This window comes from Pollicipes pollicipes, unplaced genomic scaffold, assembly GCF_011947565.3.
Source record: "Pollicipes pollicipes isolate AB1234 unplaced genomic scaffold, Ppol_2.1 Scaffold_4295;HRSCAF=5057_pilon_pilon_pilon, whole genome shotgun sequence".
In the NCBI taxonomy this organism is placed as follows: Eukaryota; Metazoa; Arthropoda; class Thecostraca; order Pollicipedomorpha; family Pollicipedidae; genus Pollicipes; species Pollicipes pollicipes.
Window position 1 is genome coordinate 18,439,740 of NW_023596461.1, and position 22,864 is coordinate 18,462,603.

The 22,864-nt window shown below is 54.9% G+C and overlaps 3 protein-coding genes across 4 annotated transcripts in view; 2 read left to right on the forward strand and 1 right to left on the reverse strand.

The window, feature by feature from the left end:
• Nucleotides 1–5: 5 nt before the first annotated feature.
• LOC119097256 (motile sperm domain-containing protein 1-like) lies at nucleotides 6–1,351 on the forward strand (the record flags this gene model as incomplete). Its single annotated transcript, XM_037220305.1, has 3 exons — nucleotides 6–108; nucleotides 360–523; nucleotides 1,129–1,351. Coding segments are annotated over 3 exons (462 nt in total), but the record flags the coding sequence as incomplete, so codon positions are not given.
• Nucleotides 1,352–3,486: 2,135 nt separating this feature from the next.
• On the reverse strand, nucleotides 3,487–13,333 carry LOC119097257 (ATP-dependent RNA helicase DDX24). The gene is made up of 16 exons (XM_037220306.1): nucleotides 13,179–13,333; nucleotides 11,919–12,060; nucleotides 11,410–11,739; nucleotides 10,742–10,883; nucleotides 9,900–10,063; nucleotides 8,934–9,079; nucleotides 8,319–8,412; nucleotides 8,028–8,183; nucleotides 7,389–7,528; nucleotides 6,574–6,793; nucleotides 6,042–6,159; nucleotides 5,295–5,405; nucleotides 4,719–4,723; nucleotides 4,427–4,478; nucleotides 3,700–3,722; nucleotides 3,487–3,618 (listed from the first exon to the last, which is right to left on the reverse strand). Exons 2-16 carry the CDS (start codon nucleotides 12,027–12,029, stop codon nucleotides 3,487–3,489), a joined length of 1,944 nt encoding a protein of 647 aa, XP_037076201.1. The 5' UTR covers nucleotides 12,030–12,060; nucleotides 13,179–13,333.
• Nucleotides 13,334–22,352: 9,019 nt separating this feature from the next.
• The window catches only part of LOC119096369 (protein Malvolio), a 31,555-nt gene continuing 31,043 nt past the window's right edge, over nucleotides 22,353–22,864 (forward strand). Inside the window, exon 1 of one of the 2 annotated variants that reach the window (XM_037219236.1) lies at nucleotides 22,353–22,562. The gene's annotated coding sequence lies outside the window, so the exon portion shown is untranslated. The remainder of the gene's footprint in view (nucleotides 22,563–22,864) is intronic. The other variant, XM_037219237.1, reaches the window with a different exon arrangement.

Consider the following 22,864-nt stretch of genomic DNA (forward strand, 5'->3'; position numbering starts at 1 on the left):
CTGTCTTTGTGTTTCCATCAAGTCTGAATTTTTACTTGGATGACCCAGCCAGCTTGAAGCAAGTGGTCACTCTCTACAACCCATATGATATTGGCATCACATTCAAAGGTATGTATTTTGCCATGATGTGATGCAATTTGTTGCACCACTGCTTATATTATTAGTATTAATACACACATGATTACATATTTAACTTATAGAACTAAAGCACCACATCATATGTGTCGTGAATTGCTGTGTCAAGCAGCCTGCATTAACATTCACATTTTCACTGGGCAAAGTGAGTACAACTATTACTAAGCATGTGAGCCTCTTCGCCGCCTACCTTCGCCTGCACCGCTTGCCGCCGTGCTCCGCAGTGTACGCCAACCAGCCGGCCAAGTACAAGGTGGTGGACCCGGTGGGCTCCATCAAGGCCAAGTGCTGCCTGGACATCGTGGTGCGCCACACCAGCCCCAGCGTGCAGTCGGTCAACGTCACCGACAAGTTCCGCGTGGACATCGTCGAGTTTGGCCACAAGGAGGTGAGCACACGCCCGGCGCTGCTGGTCGAGTTTGGCCACAAGGTGAGCTCGCGCCCAGTGCTGCTGGTCGAGCTTGGCCACGAGGAGTTGAGCACGCGCCCAACGCTGCTGGTCGTGTTTGACCACAAGAAGGTGAGTGCGCGCCCAGCGCTGCTGGCCGAGTTTGGCCAAAAGGAGGTGAGCGCGCGCCCAGCGCTGTTGGTTGAGTTTGGCCGCAAGGAGGTGAGCGAGCGCGGCGCGTCATTGACGGCGTTTATACTGTGTCTCGTTGCCGCGCAGCCAGACACGGGCCTGGTGAGGATGCCTGTGGAGAAAAGAAGGAAGATTGAGTGGTAGTTTTTGCTGTTTGGCTTCATGGTACTTACCCGGCCGATGTTCACGAACTTGCTGTCGTAATTGGTCCGCGCAGTTTCCCTGTCTGGCCTTTGTACTGGTGCACGCTGTTTATCGCCCAGTCCTTCGGGGTTGATGATGTGTGGGGCGCTGCAGTCTGCACCTCTGCGCCTCCGGGGCTAGGCTCCGGAGACGTAGAGGTCACAGACTCGGCACTGGTGCGACCGTGAATGTCGCTGTCCGCCTTCCTAATGCCGTGGCCGCCTCCGCAGCTGATCGGCCGGACTTACCTGCCGTCCACGCTGCTGCCGGGCCGACCACCGGTCGAGGAACACGAGGAGCTGGAGCAGGAGCGCGAGGGCTTCCACTCGGTGGTGCAGGAGCGTAGGGGCGCCGACACCAGGCCGGCTCGCGAGCCGCCAGGTGAGCCGACGGCGGGTCAGCTCAGGGGAGGGGAGATCTGGTGATCGGGTCTGGGAGAACTCTCCTGTTCTCTGCTGAAAGGAAGTGATTTACGCGAAGCATTTTGTTTGTTTTACCAGTCATGAATAGTTAAGCTGAAAGTACGAAAGTAAGTTGTCATTCATGTTCATGCATGTGCTTTGTTGTCCCGCTGTTGTCTGTTTTGTTGTCCCGCTGTTGTCATGCATGTGCTTTGTTGTCTGTTGTCCCGCTTCGTTTCATGAAGCCGGTAGGCGAGCGGAAGAAGGGAGCCAATCTGGTGACCGCTGTCGCTGTTCGATAGAGCCTCCCCCGAAAAAGTTATCTCACCTACGATCGCGAGACTTCGCTCTTGCCCACAAGGAGCATGCACCACGGGCACTTTGCCAACTCACAAACGTGTTATTACAGAAGTGCGAGCCATGTGAGGGGGGGGGGACGTCTGATGGTGTGCGGGCTGGGCGCACCGTTCGCCGTCTAAATGTCTTATCGCCCGGCGCCGGCAGGCGGGGTACGGTCTGGGCCAGGTGAGCCAGCACCACTGCCTGGTGGTGGCGGCGGCGCTGGTCTGCATCGGCGCCCTGCTGCTGCCGACGGCCGGCGAGACGGCGCCCTCGCTCGTGCCGCCGCAGCTGCACATCAGCTCTCAGGTGAAGCTGGCCTTCGCCTACGGCCTGGGCCTGCTGACCATGGCGCTGCTGCGACCCGCCTGATGGCCCGGCCGGCGGCGAGCGGCGTCCGGTGCCGGCGCGGCGCCGATGGTGCAACCGGGAAACGGCGTCCGGCGGCGGACCGGGCCGGCTGAGGACGAGCGCTGGCCAGGGCTAGCGCAGTTGAAGAGCTCGGTGGCGACGGGGTCGGTAGCCGTGTACGGTGGCAGGGGTGTCAGGCGGTGGAGGGGTGGCGCCGCGCGCCCGCCGAAAACGGCGGCGTCGGGGTCGGAGGCGGGACGCTGAATGTAAAATAGATTGTCTCAATCACAAGAGGAGACGAGGAGCGGTAGGCGGATCTCGTAACCTGGATTGCTGGGGACGACGGACGGGGAGGCGACGGCTGCTGATGGGGGCCGCCGGGCCCTCTCGCCCGCCCCTAGAATGCTCTCACACTTCTCACGGACCACGGCCATGAGCGGTGAGCACGCGGCTGCGTGCATTACCGGGGACAAGTAGCGTCGGCGGCATGCCTTAAACCACAGCAGACGGAGTTTCGTCAGGGACTGGGCCGACGGCCGAGCCTTGCGCGCTTGCGTGTGCGTCGGTGTATTTATGGATGCGTGTAAATGGCGTGTTAGAGCTGTGACGATATGCGCGATATTCTCCGGTCGGGATGTGCACATACCTGGTCTCATGCGGCTCGGGCCGGAGGCCCATGTGAATACTTCAGCGCTCGGCGGAGCTGGCCGACTGATGCTGTCGGTGACAGATGACAGCAGATGGTGAGCGCGGCCTTCTACGTTGCACCACGCGGCCTCCGGCATGCACGAGGATGGCGCGCTTCTGTGACGAATTGTGTCTCAGCTGTAGACATCGTAGCTGTCCAGCTTCGCTTCACGGGCTCGGAGGCGAGGCGGCCATGTAATTCGTAGGTGATACGCAATATGCATGTATTGCAATACTGCGCGGATACCTCCGCGCAGTAGGATGGCGTTCCGGGTGCGATGCTGTCGACGGACCTTTGCCGCCCGCGCTAGCCTTGGCGGACAGACTTGGCGGTCTCAGCCTCGCGCGACCACCGATGGTTTAGGGGCCAAGTAGGACGTCCGTGGCTAGAGGTGGGAGGAGCGCGAGGGGTGCCGCGTCCGACTATGCTGTGATACCGCCCGGCCGTGCCCATACCTCATCTCGCAGCAGCTGGCTCTCTCAGTGACGTCAGGCCTCTGACGTCACTGGTGTATCAGGTGCGGAAGCACGCTTTCGCTTGAATCTGTCATGTAGGTGGCCAGTGTACATGTATTTTATATGACCGCTTTAGTTAAATACATTTATCTTGATGTGCGCTTTCAAACGTGTGCGTGTGGTCCTGTCAACGTTCTGAAGGGAGAGCATGAACCATGCGGACGTCAGCAACGTACACTGCTCGTGAAATATGCTGAGTTCGTCACCGCCCACACGTGTACGCACATGAACAAGATGTATTTTTGCTCCTCACAAGATATTTCCAGCACCTTTCAGTTCGACTATGCCGCGTGCCTATTTGCCCTTCCTGGCGAACCAGCTCTTCTTCCTGCGGCGCTTGGCGCTGGCAGCCTGCTTGGGCTTGTGGCTCGGGGCCGCGGCGGCGACCGCTTTCCGCTTGTCCGGGCGACTCCCGGCGTCGCCGTCCTGCGGCGGTGGCGCCACCGTCGCCTCGACCGGCGCCGGACCGCCGTCTTCGGGGTCCGGCCCCGGGGCGGCCGTTCCCGCCTTGGCCACCTGCAGCGCCGACACTGCCGGCACGGAGGCGGGAGACGTGTCCAGCGGCGCGTCGCAGCCGGTTCACACGCTGATGTGCGTCAGCTGACGCCGCGTGGGTGGGGCGCGACGGCGGAGCTGAGAGGCAGCCGGGCGCCAGTCGGCGGCGGCGTCAGGGACAGACCACTGGTGTCAGTAGACAGTAGCTTAGAGGAACACTACGGCGAGGTCCGTACGCGTACTGATCACAACACAGGAAACCTCCAGCCTCGTACTGACAAAATGTAGGCTCATGCGACTTAAAAGATCTGTCGTCGATGTCTGATAAACAGCGATCCCCGTTTTTTACACGCGTTGGTGTACACGTGACGCAAAACAAACCCTGCCGATCCTGGAGGGCGGTGTTCTTCCGACGACCACCTCCCCCCTCCCCCTCCTCCCCCCCCCCACACGATACGAGGTTACCCAGCGGCACCACAACCCCCCCCCCCCCCACACACACACTGCTGGGGCCAGCGGGTGAGCTGATGGCTGGTGCGGGTGAGCTGATCTGGTGAGCTGGTCGGCCGCCGAGCCTCGGACCACCGCCTGGCTCCGCTACCCCTCGGACCACCGTCTGGCTCGGCTGCCCCTCGGACCACCGCCTGGCTTGGCCGCCTAGCCTCGGACCACCGCCTGGCTTCGACTTACTTTCCGGCGTAAGCCCATGCATGGGGCGGCGGTGGTGGCGGCGACTCACCGTTCCTGCGCGGCACCTGCAGCCGGCCGTGCCTGGTGAAGGGCATCCAGACCTGCGGCCGGCGCGCCAGCCAGCTCGCGCAGCTGGGCGCGGCGCGCCTTCACCTCGGCCTGCAGTCGGCGCTCGGCGTCCTCGTCCCGCTCCGGTCTGCGGCGTCAGGCGCCGTCAGCGGCCGGCCGGCCAGCCAGTCAGCCGGCGGGCGGGCACCACCTCGCCCGCTGGCACCGCCAGAAGAACGGCACAGGCAAGCAAAGCATCCCACACACTAGGACAGGGGCACTACCTCACCCACCCGTACTGCCAGAAAGACGGCACAGGCGGGCCATAGCATCCCACACACTAGGACAGGAGCACCACCTCACCCACCCGTACCGCCAGAAGAACGGCATAGCGGGCCGAGCCCACACTCGGACAAGGGGAGCGACAACAGGCACTGACGCCACCCCGCGGTGACGGACCGGCGCACCCAGAGATCGGTCGACAGCATGCACGCCATTCAATATATTCTTGTAGACCAACGCCTAACGAAAGCAGGCATACAGGGGGAGCATCCTCTTCCGTCCAAATGGTTCCAGCTATGCCTGATAACGCCGCTTTACCTCCCCGGCCAGGCTGCAGCCGCCCGCGCGGCCGCCCCACTCCCTCCCCGGCCCTGCTCCGCCGCCCGCCCGCTCCCTCCCGGCCCGGCTGCCGCCGCCCGCGCGGCCGCCCCACTCCTCCCCGGCCCGGCTCCCGCCCGCCCACCCGCTCCCTCCCCGGCCCGGTTCCCCCCGCCCGCCCCGCTCCCTCCTCGGCCTCACAGCAGGTCTGTGTCCAGCTCGATGTCCATGTCCCGCGCGGCGCGCTCCTGCCAGCTGCGGCTGCCGGCCGTCGCGCCGCTGCCGGTGCTCGGCCAGGTTGATGGCTCGCGCCAGCGTCACGTGCGCGTTCAGCGCGCGCAGCACGTCGCCGTCCACGCTGAATGGCGGCAGGTCGGCGTCTGCGAGTGTGGAGCGCGGGTCAGAGGCGCGGCGGCTCCGGGGACCGGCAGGGGGGCAGGCACAACGAAAGGTGTGGAGTAGCTGTGTTGAACACGACCGCCGGGCTCATACGGCGAGCAAGACTGGACCGGGCCAGGTCACGGCACGGGCATGTCACCGCGGGGAGGTTCGGCGCCGACCTGGTTCGGCCTGGTGGTAACAACACTGCCGAGTCCGCTAACATCAGTCACTATCGGACACCGACGGGACAACAGGATCACCGTGGGGGCAACGCAGCACGGTACTATGCCGATAACGAGCCTGACGCCGTCCAGGTCCGGACCAGGTACGCGCCGAAGACAGTGGTCTGGCTGGGGGAGGGGGGGGGGGGGCTGGAGCACAGCTGACCTCTGACCGGGGGAAGACAGTGGCCTGGCTGGGGGGGGGGGGGCGCCGCTAACCTCTGACCGGGGAAGGACAGTGGACTGGCCCTGGCTGGGGGGGGGGGGGGGGGGGAGGAGGAGCACAGCTGACCTCTGACCAGGGGAAGACAGTGGCCTGGCTGGGGGGGGGGGGGGGGGAGCGCCACTGACCTCTGACCGGACGAGGACGGCCTGGGCCGCTGGGCCAGGCCGTCCTCACAACAAACCACTGACCTCTGTGCAGCTGGCGAAGTAGCCCGCGGTAGGCGGCCATCTCTGCCGGCTCCACCAGCATCACGCTCAAGCCCTCGGCGCGCGCCCGCGCCGTCCGGCCGCTCCGGTGCACGTACGCCTGCCGCGTCAGGTCACGGTCACGGTCATGGCCACAGGCGAGCCAGCAGCTTCTTCTGGAAACTCGCCTCAAAGCACAAACACAGGAGGGCCAAGAGGTTGAAAAACGAAAGAAAGTGATATATTCAACTAACCATGCGTTGCAGAACAATGCAGCTATAGCTACATTTAAAAGAGCGGCCAGCGATTGAATCACATAATTGTTCCGAATGCTTGAAAACCCCATACGTCCATTCAGCTTGCCTCCTGCGCTTGAATGCACCCAAAATCCACTGAGCCTGCGACACTAAACAGTAACTGGTTGGCACCGCCAACGCGACATGCACAAAACGCACCAAACCCGCACAGCACGGGGGGGGGGGGGGGTCTGGAGCCGATTCGACCGACCGCTGACGCCGGCCGGCGCCTCACGTACGTCGGTGGTGCGCGGCACCTGGTAGTGGATCACGTGTTGCACGCCCGGCACGTCCAGGCCGCGCGCCGCCACGTCCGTGGCCACGAGCAGCGCCGCCGGTCGTGCCTGGAAGCGCTGCAGGTTCTTGAGCCGCTGTCGCTGCTGCATGTTGGCGTGCAGCACCAGCGGCGCCATGTCCAGCAGCGTGAAGAGCCGACCCAGCCGGGTCACGCAGTCGATGCTGCGGTGGGGAGGGGGCACAGCGGGGTCAAGAGCTGAGCCAGCTGGGTAACGCAGTCGATGCTGCGGTGAGGAGGGGGCACAGCGGGGTCAAGAGCTGAGCCAGCTGGGTGACGCAGTCGATGCTGCGGTGGGGAGGGGGCCCAGCGAGGCAGAGCTGACTTAGCCGGGTCACGCAGTCGATGCTGCGGTGGGGAGGGGGGGGGGGGGGGGCACAGCGGAGTGAGGAGCCACCCCGGGAGTGTTGATAGCTATATAACTTGCGTAATTCGCGCGAAGTCGCAAAGGAATGCTAAGTGCATATGGAATCTGAAATCCCTCTCCTCTCCGCAGACAGAAAACGCCGAGTGGGATAAGATTACCTACGACATGACAATCGCATGACACCGTATTAGTCATTGGGGCTTTACGACGCACCCAGAGGTTATATGGCGTCGCTTGTCTCTCAACACGACAAAAATGGAGGACACTTTACCCAAATGCCGACGACACCCCTAGCGACATAGTTCCGTACCCCTTTCCAGGAGGAGGGGGGGGGGGGGGGGCCAGGGGCTGGCCGGGCCGCCATCGGCCGGGGCCCAGCATCTGCACCTCACCTGTTACAGAAGACCAGCGTCCGGCCCGGGTGCTGAAGGGCGAAGTAGTACAGCAGCTCGTCCTTCTCCGGGATCGAGCACGAGACGGCCATCTCGGTCAGAGAGGCGGCCGTTCCCAGGGCACGGGTGATGTCCACCACCTGGCATGTCAGGTCAGGTCAGGTCAGGTCAGCATGGAGAGGCGGCCGTTCCCAGGTCACAGATAATGTCCACCACTCGGCATGTCAGGTCGGGTCAGGTCAGCATGGAGAGGCGGCCGTTCCTAGGTCACTGGTCATGTACACCACCTGACATGTCAGGTCAGGTCAGGTCAGCATGGATAGGCCAACCCCAGGTCACGGGCGATATACTGTTACCACTTGTGCGCATCGTGGTTCAATCAATGCTGTCACTCTGATGGCAGCTTGCACAGCCGGGAAAATTAACTATGGCAATCATAACACACAGGCGAGTGCGACCACTTACAGTCAAGCCATTCTAAGGGGCAGCGTGACTAGGTCTGCATCACTGGGTCTGCATCACTGTGTCTGCATGGCTGTGTCTGCATGGCTGTGCCTGCGTGACCGTGCGTGCGTGACCGTGCCGATGACCGTGTCTGCATGACTGTGTCTACGTGACCGTGGCGGTGACCGTGCCGACCTTTCTGTTGTTGGGCCGGATGCCGACCATGGAGGTGACGTGCTTCAGCTTCTGCTCGGGCGACATCTTCTGCAGCTGCCGGAGGTCGCGCCGCGTCGCCTCCTCGCCCAGTGTTAGCGTGGCCGAGAACACGAAGTTCTGCCGCTTCTCCGCCAGCTGGAACGGCACGCCCACCGAGTCACGGGCGGCTTCCACGGCACGCTGGCCAATCGAGAGAGTCTCAATACCGGGGTATCGTTTGGTGAGCCTCGTCGGCGAGCGGTCGGCAGGCTGGTGCTGCGGTGGACTCACGTCTTTGTCGGCGTTGATGCGCTCGAGAAGAAGGTGCAGCTGTTGGAAGTGGCCCTTCTCCAGCATGCGGTCCGTCTCGTCGACCACCAGGAACCTGCAGGAAATCAGAGTCGTTTCACTATGGTAGCCAAAGCGGCCTGGTCAGCAATGGTGTCACTTGGTACTGTCGGTTGTCTGTCTTTGGCGTTATTGGGAGTCCCATGCCCCAGAACACTCTGAAGTACGCCAATTTCGCCATAGGAACACAGAGGAGCTCATAATTCTGCAAACAGCCGCCCTCGCCCGACGACAGATTTTGGTTGAACGAATGTATTTACCAATATTTGCTCGCGTAGTGCGTAGTGGTGTCATCGATTACAAGCACTTACGACAAGGCAGGTGGTCACCAAGCACGAGCAGCGCCGCCTTCGTCGCGGGCCTTTGCATGCGAGCCCCGGGACCCCATTCGATGGGACACAGCACCGACTGCGAACCATGACCGGTGGCGTGGCCCCTCGCCAGAGCCAGCTCCAGCAGGGCTCAGAGTCCGGGGCGGAGGCGGCACGAGCACCGTCTGGCCTGTGCGCCCCGGCACCGGTCGGCCGCGGCGGTGGCGGCGGCGGTCAGCCGACGCACCTGAGGCGGCTCAGGGTCGAGAGGTACGGGTCGCCGGCCTCGACAAACTCCCAGAGCCGGCCCGGGGTGGCGACCACCACCTCCGGCCGGCGGGACAGCAGCCGCTGCTGCTTCTGCTCCGACATCCCGCCCACCACCGTCACCACCTGGTGACATGGGGAGAACGGCCAGGGTTACACGGTGGTCACCCCCTGACGAGAAGACCGGCCGGGGTCACACGGTAGCCACCCCCCTGACGAGGAGACCAGCCGGGGTCATACGGTGGTCACCCTCTGACGAGGAGACCATCCCGGGTCATACGGTGGTCATACCCCGACGAGGAGACCGGCCGGGGTCACACGGTGGTCACCCTCTGACGAGGAGACCATCCCGGGTCACACGGTGGTCACCCCCTGACGAGGAGACCGGCCGGGGTCACACGGTGGTCACTCCCTGACGAGGAGACCGGCCGGGGTCACACGGTGGTCACTCCCTGACGAGGAGACCGGCCGGGCTCACACTGCAGCCACAAACCACCTGGCGATGACTGCGGTTAAAAAGCGTCACCCAGCCATACGGTGCCACACCCCCGCGCGAGGACAGCGGCACTACAGCTGCGTGGCGGAGCACCAACGCTGTTGAAATAGGCGACCAATTACAGAAAATATCACGAGCTTACGAGCCATGAACGTCATAAATCAGAAATGAAACGGAAGTTGTTAAGTTTTGAGTTCAGAATTCTGGTAACGTAATGGCGATGTTTGAGAGACTGGCGTAATTGTACGCCCCTAAATTACACTATGCGTAAGAATAGCACAGCCAAAAAAGTGGTGTCGCGTAAAAATATGTGGTGCCCTATTGGCTAATGGTCCTACAAAAAAAAAAAACGACGGGCTGAAAGCTGATGTAAAATACCGACCTCCCGACATCGTCTTCACTGTGCCGCGGACCTGAAGGGGCAAACACGGCCGGCGGGATGCCACTGACCTTGATTCCCGTGTACTTGGCCACGGCCACCATGTGGTTCTTGACCTGGATGGCCAGCTCGCGGGTAGGGGCCAGCACCAGCGCCTTCGGTCCAATCGGGCCGCTCGTTTTTAGACTGCCGTCATCACTACCTTCATCCCCAGCATCATCATCAGCTCCAGAGTCTGAAACAGCGCCATCCACCAAACGCATCCTGTAAGGGTTAAGCAATAAGCATGCCAGTAGATGCCTGCCATCGATGGTCTGACATTGCACGTCCTTGTCTCGCGTTTCTGCACGCGCGGTCCTTCGCATCGCATATTTTCGCGTTGCATTTCCATGAAAACGCAAGGGTCACGATTCGTCACATGAAAGGAAAATAGATGCAAGACAAGTAAGACAAATAACTAAAAAAAAACGGCCAAACTGTGAAGCAAATAATCGTGTATTCCAAACTACGGGCAAGACAAAAAATACGTACCTGTTTTCCGTATGTGGTTAATCTGCGGACTTTGAGTACGAAATTTTCTGCATGTACGAAAGTTTCTGCATAAGGAATTACGATACGTGCACCTGTTAACACCCTTCTATGCCACAGAAAACACGACGCAGATGTCTGCAATGAGAAAAAGACGGCACGAGGTCTTGTCATGTAAAAGACAGAGGCTGAGGAGAGGCTAGCCAGTTTAAACACTCTCTGGCCCCTTATTTTGTAGCCAACTCCAACAAGCCTGAAAAACTGCGTGGTTCCTGGTCCCAATCTACGGTAATGACAACCACACGGGCAGCTCAGCCCCGGGCGGTATCTCCGGCCGTCAATGACCTTTCGCGTGCCTGACCCGCCCTCCCGTGCTGGAACCGACCTGCGGCGTCGGCCATTCTCCGGCGCTCCATCAGCACACCGTGCAGCACCGGCAGCGCGAAGGCCAGCGTCTTGCCGGAGCCGGTCTCGGCGGCGCCCACCAGGTCCATCCGGCCCCGGATGGCCGCCGGTAGGCACAGCCGCTGTCGGCAGACGGACGCCCTGAGACCGAAGCCGGTACAGAGCGCCGGGTGCATGGCCTCATAGGTCGGGGTCGGCTGCCAGCCCGTGCTCGCGTGAGTCAACACAGCGCACAACAGAGCCAACGCGGACAGCCACAAGCAGAACAAACGCGGACGGCCACAACAAGCAGAACCGACGCAGCCGGCCACAACAAGAAGAACCGACGCGAATGGCCACAAGCAGCGCCAACGCCCGCGACGGCCACAGCAGGCAATCCCGCAGTCAGTCCCACAACTTGTATTTGTCGCAACGAGGGCCACCCCGAGCCTGATTTTCATGTTGCAGTTTACAAGCCCTGCCATAATAAAAAGGGAGATATTTCACGAGTGATGATGATCTCTGCTGAAGATTCCCCAGCGCCTTTCACCAACACATCGTTGCAGTATTCAGAAGCTTAAGCAGCGGCCTCGCGCCGACATCTCACACCGGGTGCGCCGCTGGCGCCGGTGTGCCAGATCAGACAACAGCACGAGACGGCCGCCCCACCTGGATCTCGGTAGGCTGCTCGTAACCGAGGTCTGCCAGGCCGGCCAGCAGCACCGGCGGCACGTGCAGCACCTCCCAGTTGGAGACGTCCGTGTCACTGGCCGCGATTACGGCAGCCGGGTCGGCCTCAACAGCCGTCGACGTCGGCCCTGACGGCGCGCTCCGGGCCACCCTTCGCTTGCGCTTCTTCCTCGGTGGGGCAGGGAGCAAGGTCTCCTCTTGACCGTCATCTTCCTCGGCCACAGCGTCACGAACTCGCTTTTTGGACTTGAGTGTTTTCTTGGCAGAAGGTTTGACAGCTTTCTTGCATTGTTTGCTAGTTTTCAAGCTCTGGAAACATGCACCAACTGCTCAGGGAATATGAATTAGTGAGCTGGTTGACATGTTATCATGACTATGGCTTTGGGCCAGACACCTACCAACACTGGAACAAGTGAAGGGCAATTGGAACAGTATCATTTTAAAAGACTTACTATCAAAACAAAATCCAGTTATCTTCCCATACATACCTTGCTAATTGCAGTAGTTCCAGGTAGCTCTTCAAAAAGAGTTACTCCGCCAAAGTTATCCGCACCAGCCATGAAGTCGGCCAGAGAGACTGGCTTGGATGGCTTCCACATGGCTCACTTAGTAGTGACAGCTTTCAGATGTCTGAAAATGTTAAATGAACAGTGTACAGTAGCAGTGTTGGGCCAATAAAAACATATGCAGTGTTATTAATATGAAAACATTGGCAAATTCTGGGACATTGTCCCAGAATTTACCAATATTTGCTTACCTACTCAGCCAATGAGACAGATGTTGTCAACATCTGTCTCATTGGCTGAGTAAGTATGAGCATCTGTATTTAGGTGCTTGCTCTTTTATTTAACCTTGACATACATGGCCTGCAGCTGGTGTGGTGGTGGCAGCTTCACTAGAGGTCAGGTGATGTTGTAGAGGCATTGCAGTACATTAAAATTTTGCCACCAAATTCTGCCACTGAACTAGAATTGTGTGATTGGATGGTTGGGCTCTGGGCTCACTTAATCACTGCTTAAGGTGAGTTCTAATCCTAGAAATCCATCCATCCAAAACAACAAATACCACAGTAAAATCAGCTTCACAGTCCTCACACATGCATAACAAGGAGAATATTGCTCTTTGAAATGCATTAAATATTGTTATTTCTCCTTTGTTCGCAATGCAGCAGCTTTGATACGTAGTATCACTGTAATGTTCCTCTGAAGTCCCACAAATTGACTCAGATTTTTCCACACATCAAGGAAATGTTGAAACATAAATATGCCATGGCTGGCATGAGACACAAAATCACAAGAATCCAGAAAAGAGCCTGAAACTGTCCATATGGATAACAACATATGTGCATCAAGTTCCTGTGATAACACTATTCAGTAAAAATAAGTATCCACCTCTGCAACATCATGACATTAAGACAAATATGAACCCACTGGATGACTAAACCTCACACCAAGCTTTCACCTTATTCAAGCAAACCAAATTCAAACCCCAATTCACATGATTTGTCATCTTCATGTTACAATGATCAGTTCTACTTCTCTCTGCCTGATTGTTAGCAGCTCATCAGATGAGTTCCCTACAACACAATTTATCTGTATGGACTCTCCAGGGAACACAACACAGCAGGGTAGCTGAATCGGTGTGATATAAAAGCAATAATTTAGTTTCTAGACTATAAACTGAAATGGATTTGTTACACGCCGGAACACAATTTTGACCTGGTTCGACCTCGGCTCTGCGTTGTTCACCTGTTGGTGTAAGCCCTGCTACCCGTGCCGCTGCAAGTTTTTAAGTGTATCGCCTATATGCCATGCCCTGAATAATGTAACAACTTCTCACTTTACAATTTGCTCAGATTTTAGCGGTAAGCACTCACAATACCACCTCGTCCCCGATCCCACCGTTCCCACAGAACTAAAGCACCGGCTTGTCAACACGTGCAAGATGCGCATCATCGAATCGTCTCTCCTGCTCCATAAATGACTAAGATTGACTGCGGCCATATCGAATATCTTATCCGAACTGAGGTTGTAGGAAGAAAGCATTACAATACTGCAACGCGTAACCGAACGAAGCGTGACAATACGTCATTTAACAGTATTCATATGCATGTAAGGAGGATGGGACCACGTGGGTTTAATGTACCAACTGTGGACTATGGAACAACACAAAAGCATCGTTTTTGACCGGCGACTCCTGTTTGTTTTATATGACACTTCGACATCCTGTTACTGAACGCTGGAGGCCGTCTGGGTTGGAGACCGTGATGGAACAGTGTTTTGTACTCATAATCGTTAATGAAAGTGGCATCATCAGCAGTGGCATCTCTGACGGCGTGATACGGAGTGTCAGCGGCGGGAAGCGGGAAGCGGAAACGTTTTAGAAACATGTTTATAATCGCGCGTGGAGGGTGGGACCGTGTTTGACAGCACTGGCTGATGGCTATTGAATGCAACGACATATTGTGCTCTGCCGATGCGATCAATTTTGTGCGTGGCCTCTGACCGCGTTAAACAGATTGTGGGAGGGATTCTGGTGGGGTGGGGGATTGTCCAGCGTGTGGAAACTAAATAATTGCATCGTTTTAGGACACCTTTATAATCGAGTGAGGTGGGCGCGGCTGGCGCGATTATTTTTTCAGTGTTCTACATTTATATGGGGTTTTAGCTGAAATAGCCACATTGGAGGCCATTCGGTTCTGTTCATAATCCTGCCCTTCTTAACACGCGTCCGGGTGGCCGGCTGGATACCCTTCGCTTGGATGGCTTGGATACCATTTCAGGAACTAAGAGAGCTAGACACACCAAATTCACAGGGCGTGTTCACCCGCACGTAAACTCACTTAGGTCAAAGTTTAAGGCCCCTAGATCATGACCTTCGGGTCAAGTAGGCTCAAACAAGGTTAAATTCCAGGTTGGTCTCCAAAGTGCCCCAGAAACTAGATAACTGTTTCTAAGCAAAACGTCAAATGCTCATTTAAGATCTGGGACGTTGTTTGACCTTTTGAATGTCATACTGACCAAATTAATACAAGACTGCTCTGAGTTTTGCATTTGGATAAACGACAAAGATTACGCTAGGCAGTATGTTTCTAAAAACAAAACGTTGACCTGGGTCATTTCAGGTTAATGACCTATTCTGACCTCTAAGAAGTCCATGGAAGATGCAGAATGTGGTTCCTGCTATTAATAAAATTGAAATGAACACTAGAAGCTATCGCATACAGCAAGCCCTATAGTAATAAAGCAGACCGTTTTTGACCTTGCCCTAACCTACAATCTCAGAGATCTATGGCTTCGTCTAACACTCCGTTGTTGCATCAGATTGAACGATTCCCTTGAAATTTACGTCGCTGAAACCATTGGCTGACTTTGACCTGCCATAAATCAGCGACCTTACAAAGGTACGTCTAAATTTTTGACACCAAACGATCCGCTATTCAGTTGTCTACAGCTATCAAAAATGTTGCGCGACTGCACCGCGCTGTTCGTAAACCATTCGGAAAAACTTCGGGGGGGGGGGTTCAATTTGACCCCACCTGAACACGTGTTAAGACCTAAGTCTCTCTAGTTTCTGAGTTATACGCCCGCGAAAATGGAGAGAAACATGTGGAGGAGAGTATAGAGCTTTGCGAGCTATGACAGCTCACTCATTGGATTCACAGCTCAACCACTGATGTCATGACCTTTTTTAACGAGTCCATGTCACACATATGGTGAGATTTTGTCAGCGGTGCCTCAAAAGCTTCGGCCAGCTCTTTGACGTTCCTTTTCTCCGACAGGGAGCCATTCATGGCGTTTCCACTTGGCGTCGAGGATCCTAAAGCTCCCAGCGTACCCTGCCTGAAACAATAACAAGCTCATTCATTCCATTATTTCTAACGAAGTACCTTCGGGTGCCTTCGTAATTTTGTAAGTTTCTTCGTAGTTTTGTGACACATAGTTTAATCCGTGTCGAACATGTGCGTCCGTGATTTGGCGATTGATCACCATATCGGTTAAAAGAAGGTTTTGCAGAGTTGGATTAATAGCTGCATGATGACTTGATGGTACCCGAAATTCTTTCTTTTTAAATGTCTGCGATGAAATCATAGGAGGGTATTCCAGGACTCGATGTACAAACGCTCGCCGTTTTAATGTGTTCATGCTCATTTTTGCGTTTGCTTATCTAGGCCATAAGTAGTTCATCGGCAAAATCTTAACTGCGGAAGCAGCCCAGTTTAAAAAAAAAGAAGTAAATACACGATGCACACACAAGCAGGAAAGGTGGCCAGATACAGACACATACGCAACGCACAGTCTCACACACACACACACACACACACACACACACACACACACACACACACACACACACACACACACACACACACACACACACACACACACACACACACACACACACACACACCACACACACCACACCACACACACAAAACACACACACGCACACACACACACACACACACAACACGCACACATACACACGACACACACAACACGCACACACACACACACACACACACACACACACACACACACACACACACACACACACACACACACACACACACGCACACACACACACACACAAACCACAACGTCCATCAAAAAATGCTGCACGAGTGCCGTCTAACCTAAACAAATCAAATCGGAATGATGTTGCTTGCTTGAAAAAGTCAGTTGAGGAAGAAGGATGTAGGAAACGACTGCGGGTTTGACAAAAATGGGCAGACGTTTGACAAATCCATTTTTATCAGTGATGGGGCTGCCTACCGACGGGGGCTGCCTCAAACCCACCTCGAACGGTACGATTTAATTCACGATTTCCAAGCGCAAGTTCATGCTTGTGGTAAGAACTTAACACGCATGCACACACACACACACACACACACACACACACAACTAACCTAAACAAATCAAATCGGAATGATGTTGGCTTGAAAAAGTCAGTTGAGGAAGAAGGATGTAGGAAACGACTGCGGGTTTGACAAAAATGGGCAGACGTTTGACAAATCCATTTTTATCAGTGATGGGGCTGCCTACCGACGGGGGCTGCCTCAAACCCACCTCGAACGGTACGATTTAATTCACGATTTCCAAGCGCAAGTTCATGCTTGTGGTAAGAACTTAACACGCATGCATGTACCACGCCAGTGAGCGAGCTCTTATAGCTTCCTAGTACTGGAGAAATAGTGGCGTTCCCGCCAACTGCATAGCAGGTGCACGGTCCTTCTAGATCGGGCAGGTGCTGGTTATAGGGCGTGGGACCAGGTGGAGTTCGTTTCTGTTTTTCTATAGGAGAGTTGGTGATTTATCTAGTGTTCCAAGTGGGCTTCTCTGTTTGAGCGCGGCAGAGGTACACGTGATATTTGGGCAACGTGCTTTTATTGGAACAAAAGCAGAATAGCTTCTGCTGTTGTTTCGGTAAAGGCATGTTGCCGAGATATCACCGCATCTATATCTCCATTATCCCGGTTACTCTGCGAGGAGTTAGGTTATTACTACTGTCTTACATATGTCAATAATGTTCCTCGCAGATGCACTGAATAACTTACGTTCCTGGTACTGGGGAAAATAATGATGCGCGCGGCTGCGCATTTTTCATGACATTTTCCAGGGCTACCAAACGCCACAAAAACATCTAGGTTGACTGACGGCGCCTAATTCCTCGACATGACACTTTCACGGTGTATTACTGAAGATATGTATATATATATATATATATATATATATATATATATATATATAATATCTCACTGAGGATGAGACCGTGCGCGCACGATTCACAGCGCAGGCTCAGGGCCATCGAACGACACCGAAACATCGTGCATGAACCGACGGAAGCCATTTACATACAGTCGCCCGGCCGCTGCGTGCAGACAAGAATACGACAGAGTTGTTACTAGTTTGTTTTCTAATATCTAATCCGTGCGTGAAGAGAAGGACCGTGGGTGTTCGAAAACATTATTCTTATATCTAAATCGTGCGCGAAGAGTGGGACTGTGGGCGTTCGATAGCACTAGCTCACAAGTGTTGATGTACGCCTGCGCGCATTCGATGAAGGTATCCAGGAAATACATCCAAATGTACCCAAGAGGTGTTCAGCGCTGTCTTTCGCATAATCGTAACGCCTTGAGTTCGCGAAATAACACGATGGGCTTATGAAGTGCTGACTTTTCACTATTTTGACTGATTTGACTTGTCAAAGATGATCGTCACCATAATATGTTTGCACCTGTCAGATGCAGGTTGACGACAGCTTTCCAATGCTTTCCAATGCTTTCCAATGCTCTCCAATGCCACTTCCCTAGCGGTCCTGTCTCCACGGTTTTCGAGATCTGAAGTCCATAAGGCCCTCCCTGAAAGACTGAAGACGAACAAACTCCAGCAGGTCAAGGGTTGAGAACGTGGGACTGGCAGATATAATAAGATGTTGAACACGCGCTGAGGCACGGCACGTGCTGTGTGCCGATTCTGAACGGAGTCTTTGAATACGCCTGCCCTGCTTCATCAGTGGCCCGAGTAAGCGCTGTCGCTGTTACGTCACAATTACGGGCGGTGTTGATTACATTCGGCTCGTCCATTATTTGTCTTCACGGGGCTTCTGATCTACCACTGCGGCCTTTGAGCTCCTATTTTACTGCACAATCTGACACTTCGGCTTTGAGATTAGGCCTGAGTTCAGCGGACTCTTAAAACGAGTCAGGTCCGCTTATCTAATGTCCTGTGCTCGTCAACAAGCATCAGTGTGGCAGCCAGTATTGGCTGGGGTTTAAAACACGTGTACTGCGACGCCTAATATGTATAATATGATTATAATATAAGTAAGGTTAATACGTATAATATGATTGCCTGCTGCTTCCAAATCGCCCACAGATCGGACGTTCAAGAGACAGTGTACAATCACTGTACAATCAAGGTGCTCGCCAGATACCGCCCAGACACAGGTCTGAGATCGAGAGCCTGCGTCCTTGTTCGCGTTTGATTGCTGGTGTCGTCGAGTCTGAAACCGAGTCCTCAGCTGATCCGTCCTGCATTGATCCGTGCTGCATCTGAGTCCAAGCCCGACTTCACTAATTTTCACGGACCTGACCCCAAGTCCGGGCTCAAGTCTTTATATATTAAATAAGAGTCCGAATCATGTCTACCGAATCTGTTGGCGGAGCCCAAAAATAGGCATAACCTTACTTGGCCCCTTACCAAGTCAGTATTGGAATACTAATCATGGTGAAAGCAGGTGCTGATAGCTTTAAAAAAGCCAACGATGGCACTTAGCCCAAATTACTTTGGCTCAAAACCAATTCGACTTTACCAAACCAGACCCAACCAAGCCAAACCAAACTCGCTGAGATGAGGCTGACACACTCGACACTCGACACACACACACACACACACACACATGGGTCTGGTCGAACTCAGACCCGTGCCTGCTGTCAGCCCATGCAAACACGCCGCCGACCTTCTTTTTCTTCCAGCCGTCGGCGGCCCTGCTACACCGCAAGCGAGCATGATTCCGAACCAACGCGCGTCTGACCTGCTGGGGTGAGCAGCGACGCGGGACGACCGCGGAGATAGACTGCAGTCACTCACAGCTGATTGCCATCCCTCTGACGGGACCCAGAAAGCAAGGGTAAACAAGTGTCTGTCAGCGAAGTCGACAGACACATGACGGTGTGCCGTGCAGGCGAATGAAGCGCGCCGGCGCGGCGCTGTGCCCAGCGCACGCGGCGGCGAGGGAGGGCGGGCAGAGCTCGTTGTTTAGTTCAGTTAGACAGGTGATCGATCATGTGCACTGGGTTCAGTGAACAGGACATTGCAGGCTCGGCGCATGTTTCGGGATCTGAAAACGGAAGGCATGAACATGCTTTTGGAAAGCCTGAGCATTGCTGTCAAGGTTGTGTCTCATTGTGATGTTGAGTCAGTAGGTGGTAACAAAATGTTCTTGGCCTGCATAAGAGTGGCAAGTGGCTTCGCATATAGGCTATATGGGAAAAATATGTGGAGATATTTGCAACGGCCTCTCTTCACAATACAGCCAGCACTGTCCGTGCCCACCATCCACGGGTATTCGGAGACTTACATAAGGACGCAAGACCCCTCCCATTTGAGGTAACGGTGTTTGGCTTTCAAAACTCCGTTTGAACTGCGACTCTGCCTTGTAATTCGATAGTTATGGGCGTTGTATGATCATTTGCCGTCGATGCGCTCTTAAACTCTAGCTCATCCTTAATAGCGCAAGACCAACGGATGGGTGTAAGTCACGTGCGTAACGTATGGCTCCTATCTACACCACGAGGCACTCTTCAAGAGCAGCCATTTCTTGGCAGCTCGATCGGTCAGGAAAGCCCAGAAGACAACCGTCGATATGGCGGGCTCAAGCGCTCTCCGCACGCGCCGCGGACCTCGGCGGTAGGTGCGATTCGCAGAAGAGCCCTGTCACCGACGTGGTGTGCCGATGAGTCAGAGATCAGGCGGTACGCACACCGCCCGTCCGCGCCCAGGACATTGTGACGCAAGCATCCACAGAGGCCACTGACAGGAAGGAACGCGCGGTTCGGTCCAGCTGGTGCTGCCTTATCTCGTGCGCAGATGGTCAGGATCCCGCGCGTGAGACCGCGCGCCTCTCGCGGTGGTCCGTCCCTCGCCATCCGGCGATCTCCCTTCTTCGGGGTACTCGTCAGCCCTTCTTCCTCCCCTCCACGCCCGGTGACACCTCGGGTTCCTCATTAGCCTCTTCCCCTGGTCCGTTGATGCAAAGAACACTTCCCTCTCCCGCGAATATTTGCCTCACGCGATGACTGGCCGAGAAAGCAGAAATTTTGGCACCGGCCAGGGAGCTGCAGGGTCATCAGGGAACTAAAAGTATGCTGAACAATCTCGGTGATTGCGGGATCACGTGGTTATTGCAGCCCAGCCAGGTGTTTCATTGTCAGCACCAACGAGATCAGGCCACAACAACAGCGGCTCCGCAGGAGAGGGATATATAGACTTGTGATGGAGACGCTCAGGCTTTTGAGATACCACTTATCAGAGCAGTCTCGGAAAAGTACATTCATCCGCAATATATACAACAAAAAAATCCACTCGATGTCAGGAGTCAGCACCAACAAACGTCTTTAGCCAGGCAAGATTAACGCAGAATGTGACAGTTGTCTAGCGAATGCGAACGGCTTGAAAAAAAAAACGCTTACTTGGGCTCCCAGCACTTTACAACACAGGGGCAGCTGTATACCACGCACCTTACGTGATTTGTAAATTAAATTATCGGCTTGGCAGATCATGTAACGTTGCATAAAGCACCACCACGGACATGAGCTTCTGATCGCACACAAAAAGTTCCACGTTTGCACGCACACGAAATTTCGCAGCATTTTTCGAGCCGCCCATTTAAAAGTCCCCCAGACATGTGTGACACAATACAAATGTCAGGGGAGTATGTCATCTCATTGGCGGTATCGCGCTCATCGTCAAAACAAATATGGCGCGTGCAGTTTTCGTGTTTGGAGTGATCCAGCACCAAGTGTCACAGCAATTGAAGGTAAATGGGTGACGTAAGTTGTTCAACTAAGTTACGGGAAACATTACGCATCTTGATAACTTTGCCCTTATAGCCACGAATATCAGAAGTTCATTCAAAATGAGACAAAATAGAATATTAAATGCATGGCTTATATTCGTTTTGATGAATGCATGTAGCCAAAATATCAGCACCTGTATATTTCCTCTCTCCTGGTCATTCTGCGAGGATTAAGGCTAACGGCACTGTCTTACAGATATACAGAAGATATATAAGCAGGCATCATATATGACACAATAAGCTCACTTGTAAGTACTCGTTTGATTTTAAGGAAAAAAGTCTGCTCTTGACAACCAAATTTTGATTTTTACTAAATATGTGCCTAAATACGTCCTCGTTTGATCGGGCCATGAGAAGTCTTTATGACGTCAGAGTCACCGCCACACTGGCTGTGTCAGAATTGCCACCGTAGCGGAAGGGCAAAATCGCTCGTACTTTAAGCTGCCGTGAAGTGGGGGTGTTTGCTGGTGCGTGTTTCTGAACCCGAATATCGTGAGGCGCGCGTATTTTGAGCGTTTCTCGTGGTGTTCTTGACTCTTTGTCCGTTACTTTCTATACTTGCAGTCAGCCAGACGAATATGGCGTTTTTCTGAAGCTATTCAATTTTCAGTCTCATTTATGTCATAAATAGTAACTTAGTGATGCATCACACAGGGCCTGCGGAACTTTGCCAACGTGTTTGGCATGCTTCTAGGGCGGAAGAAGGCGCTGCAGACCCCAGATGCGACCAAGATTATTCGTGCGCTGCAGGCCCCAGATCTCATAGAGCGCCGGTTAAAGGGAATGCTCCACATTTGGAGGCATTGAAACGAGCACCACATGTGATAAGTTCACTAACAACCCTTGGCACACTTTTAAATGGAATAGACTTACCTACATAGCACAATTTCTCTTTTCAGCAAATACGCTCCTCAGAACGCTTTTATTTGTTTTCGTCATGGCACGTTTCGCGTGACATAAAGGTGCTGCCAAACTGGTCGCGAGAAATTGCCACCCCAGTGCTGACTTGTGCTTTAATCTCCCGAGCGGCGGCCCCGTGGTGGTGCTGGAGGTGTTCGCTGAACAAGTATTCGCCCTTGTGGTGTACTTGCATAAAGGTATTTACTAGTATTCACATACATGGTTATGACGTTATCCTAAAAGTTCGCGGCAGTGCCCAGAGTTCCGATAGCCCGCTAGCGTCGGGTTATAACCGTGTTCGTCTGGACGAAATTCCGGCAGCTCGGCGCCCGCAGTCTGCGCGCCGGCTACGTCACCTGTTTTGGGAGGGGGGAGGGGGGACCTGGCCCGGGCCAGGCCGTGCGGCGCGCCAGCGTCGTACCGAGCCAGTCGGTGCTGCCACTCACGGTGGGGGTGTTGCGCTGTGTTGCCGGGACCGTGTGGGCGTCGCGAGCTCCTAAGCAGGCAGCGCGGGCAGCCGTAGGGCTTCTGCGTTCTGCGCTGCTCCGACGGACGACGCTTCTGCTGGTGTAAGCTGCAGCTTAGGATCTGCACGGGCGACGCTTCTGCTGGTGTAAGCAGCAGCCTAGGATCTGCGTTCTACGCGACTGAAGGTAGGGGTCACGATGCTCGGCTGATTACAGCTGTTGAAATTTATTGGGAGCCTTGCACGATGATTATTCCGAACTGTTCGGCGTATGGGGCGACTGCACGTAGACATTGGATCCTGAGACCGCCGTAAGTATTCGGAGCAGATAAGGTTTCTCGGAATACTTAGACCTGTGTCTCGGTGGTGCTCTTGACCATTATTTTAGTGGTCCGTGCAAGGTTAAGGGATGAGTGCATACCATTTTCTCCCCAACAGCTCCCTGCCCCGCTCTTCATAACGGCCTACATGCTATAATCGGATCCCTTG

Coding starts and splice junctions, on each gene's coding strand:
- LOC119097257 (XM_037220306.1), bottom strand. CDS start 12,029: ATGTGGAAGCCATCCAAGCCAGTCTCTCTGGCCGACTTCATGGCTGGT. Junction 11,740..11,918: donor GAACTACTGCAATTAGCAAG/GTATGTATGGGA, acceptor GCATGTTTCCAG/AGCTTGAAAACTAGCAAACA. Junction 10,064..10,741: donor GAGAATGGCCGACGCCGCAG/GTCGGTTCCAGC, acceptor GCGCTGTTTCAG/ACTCTGGAGCTGATGATGAT.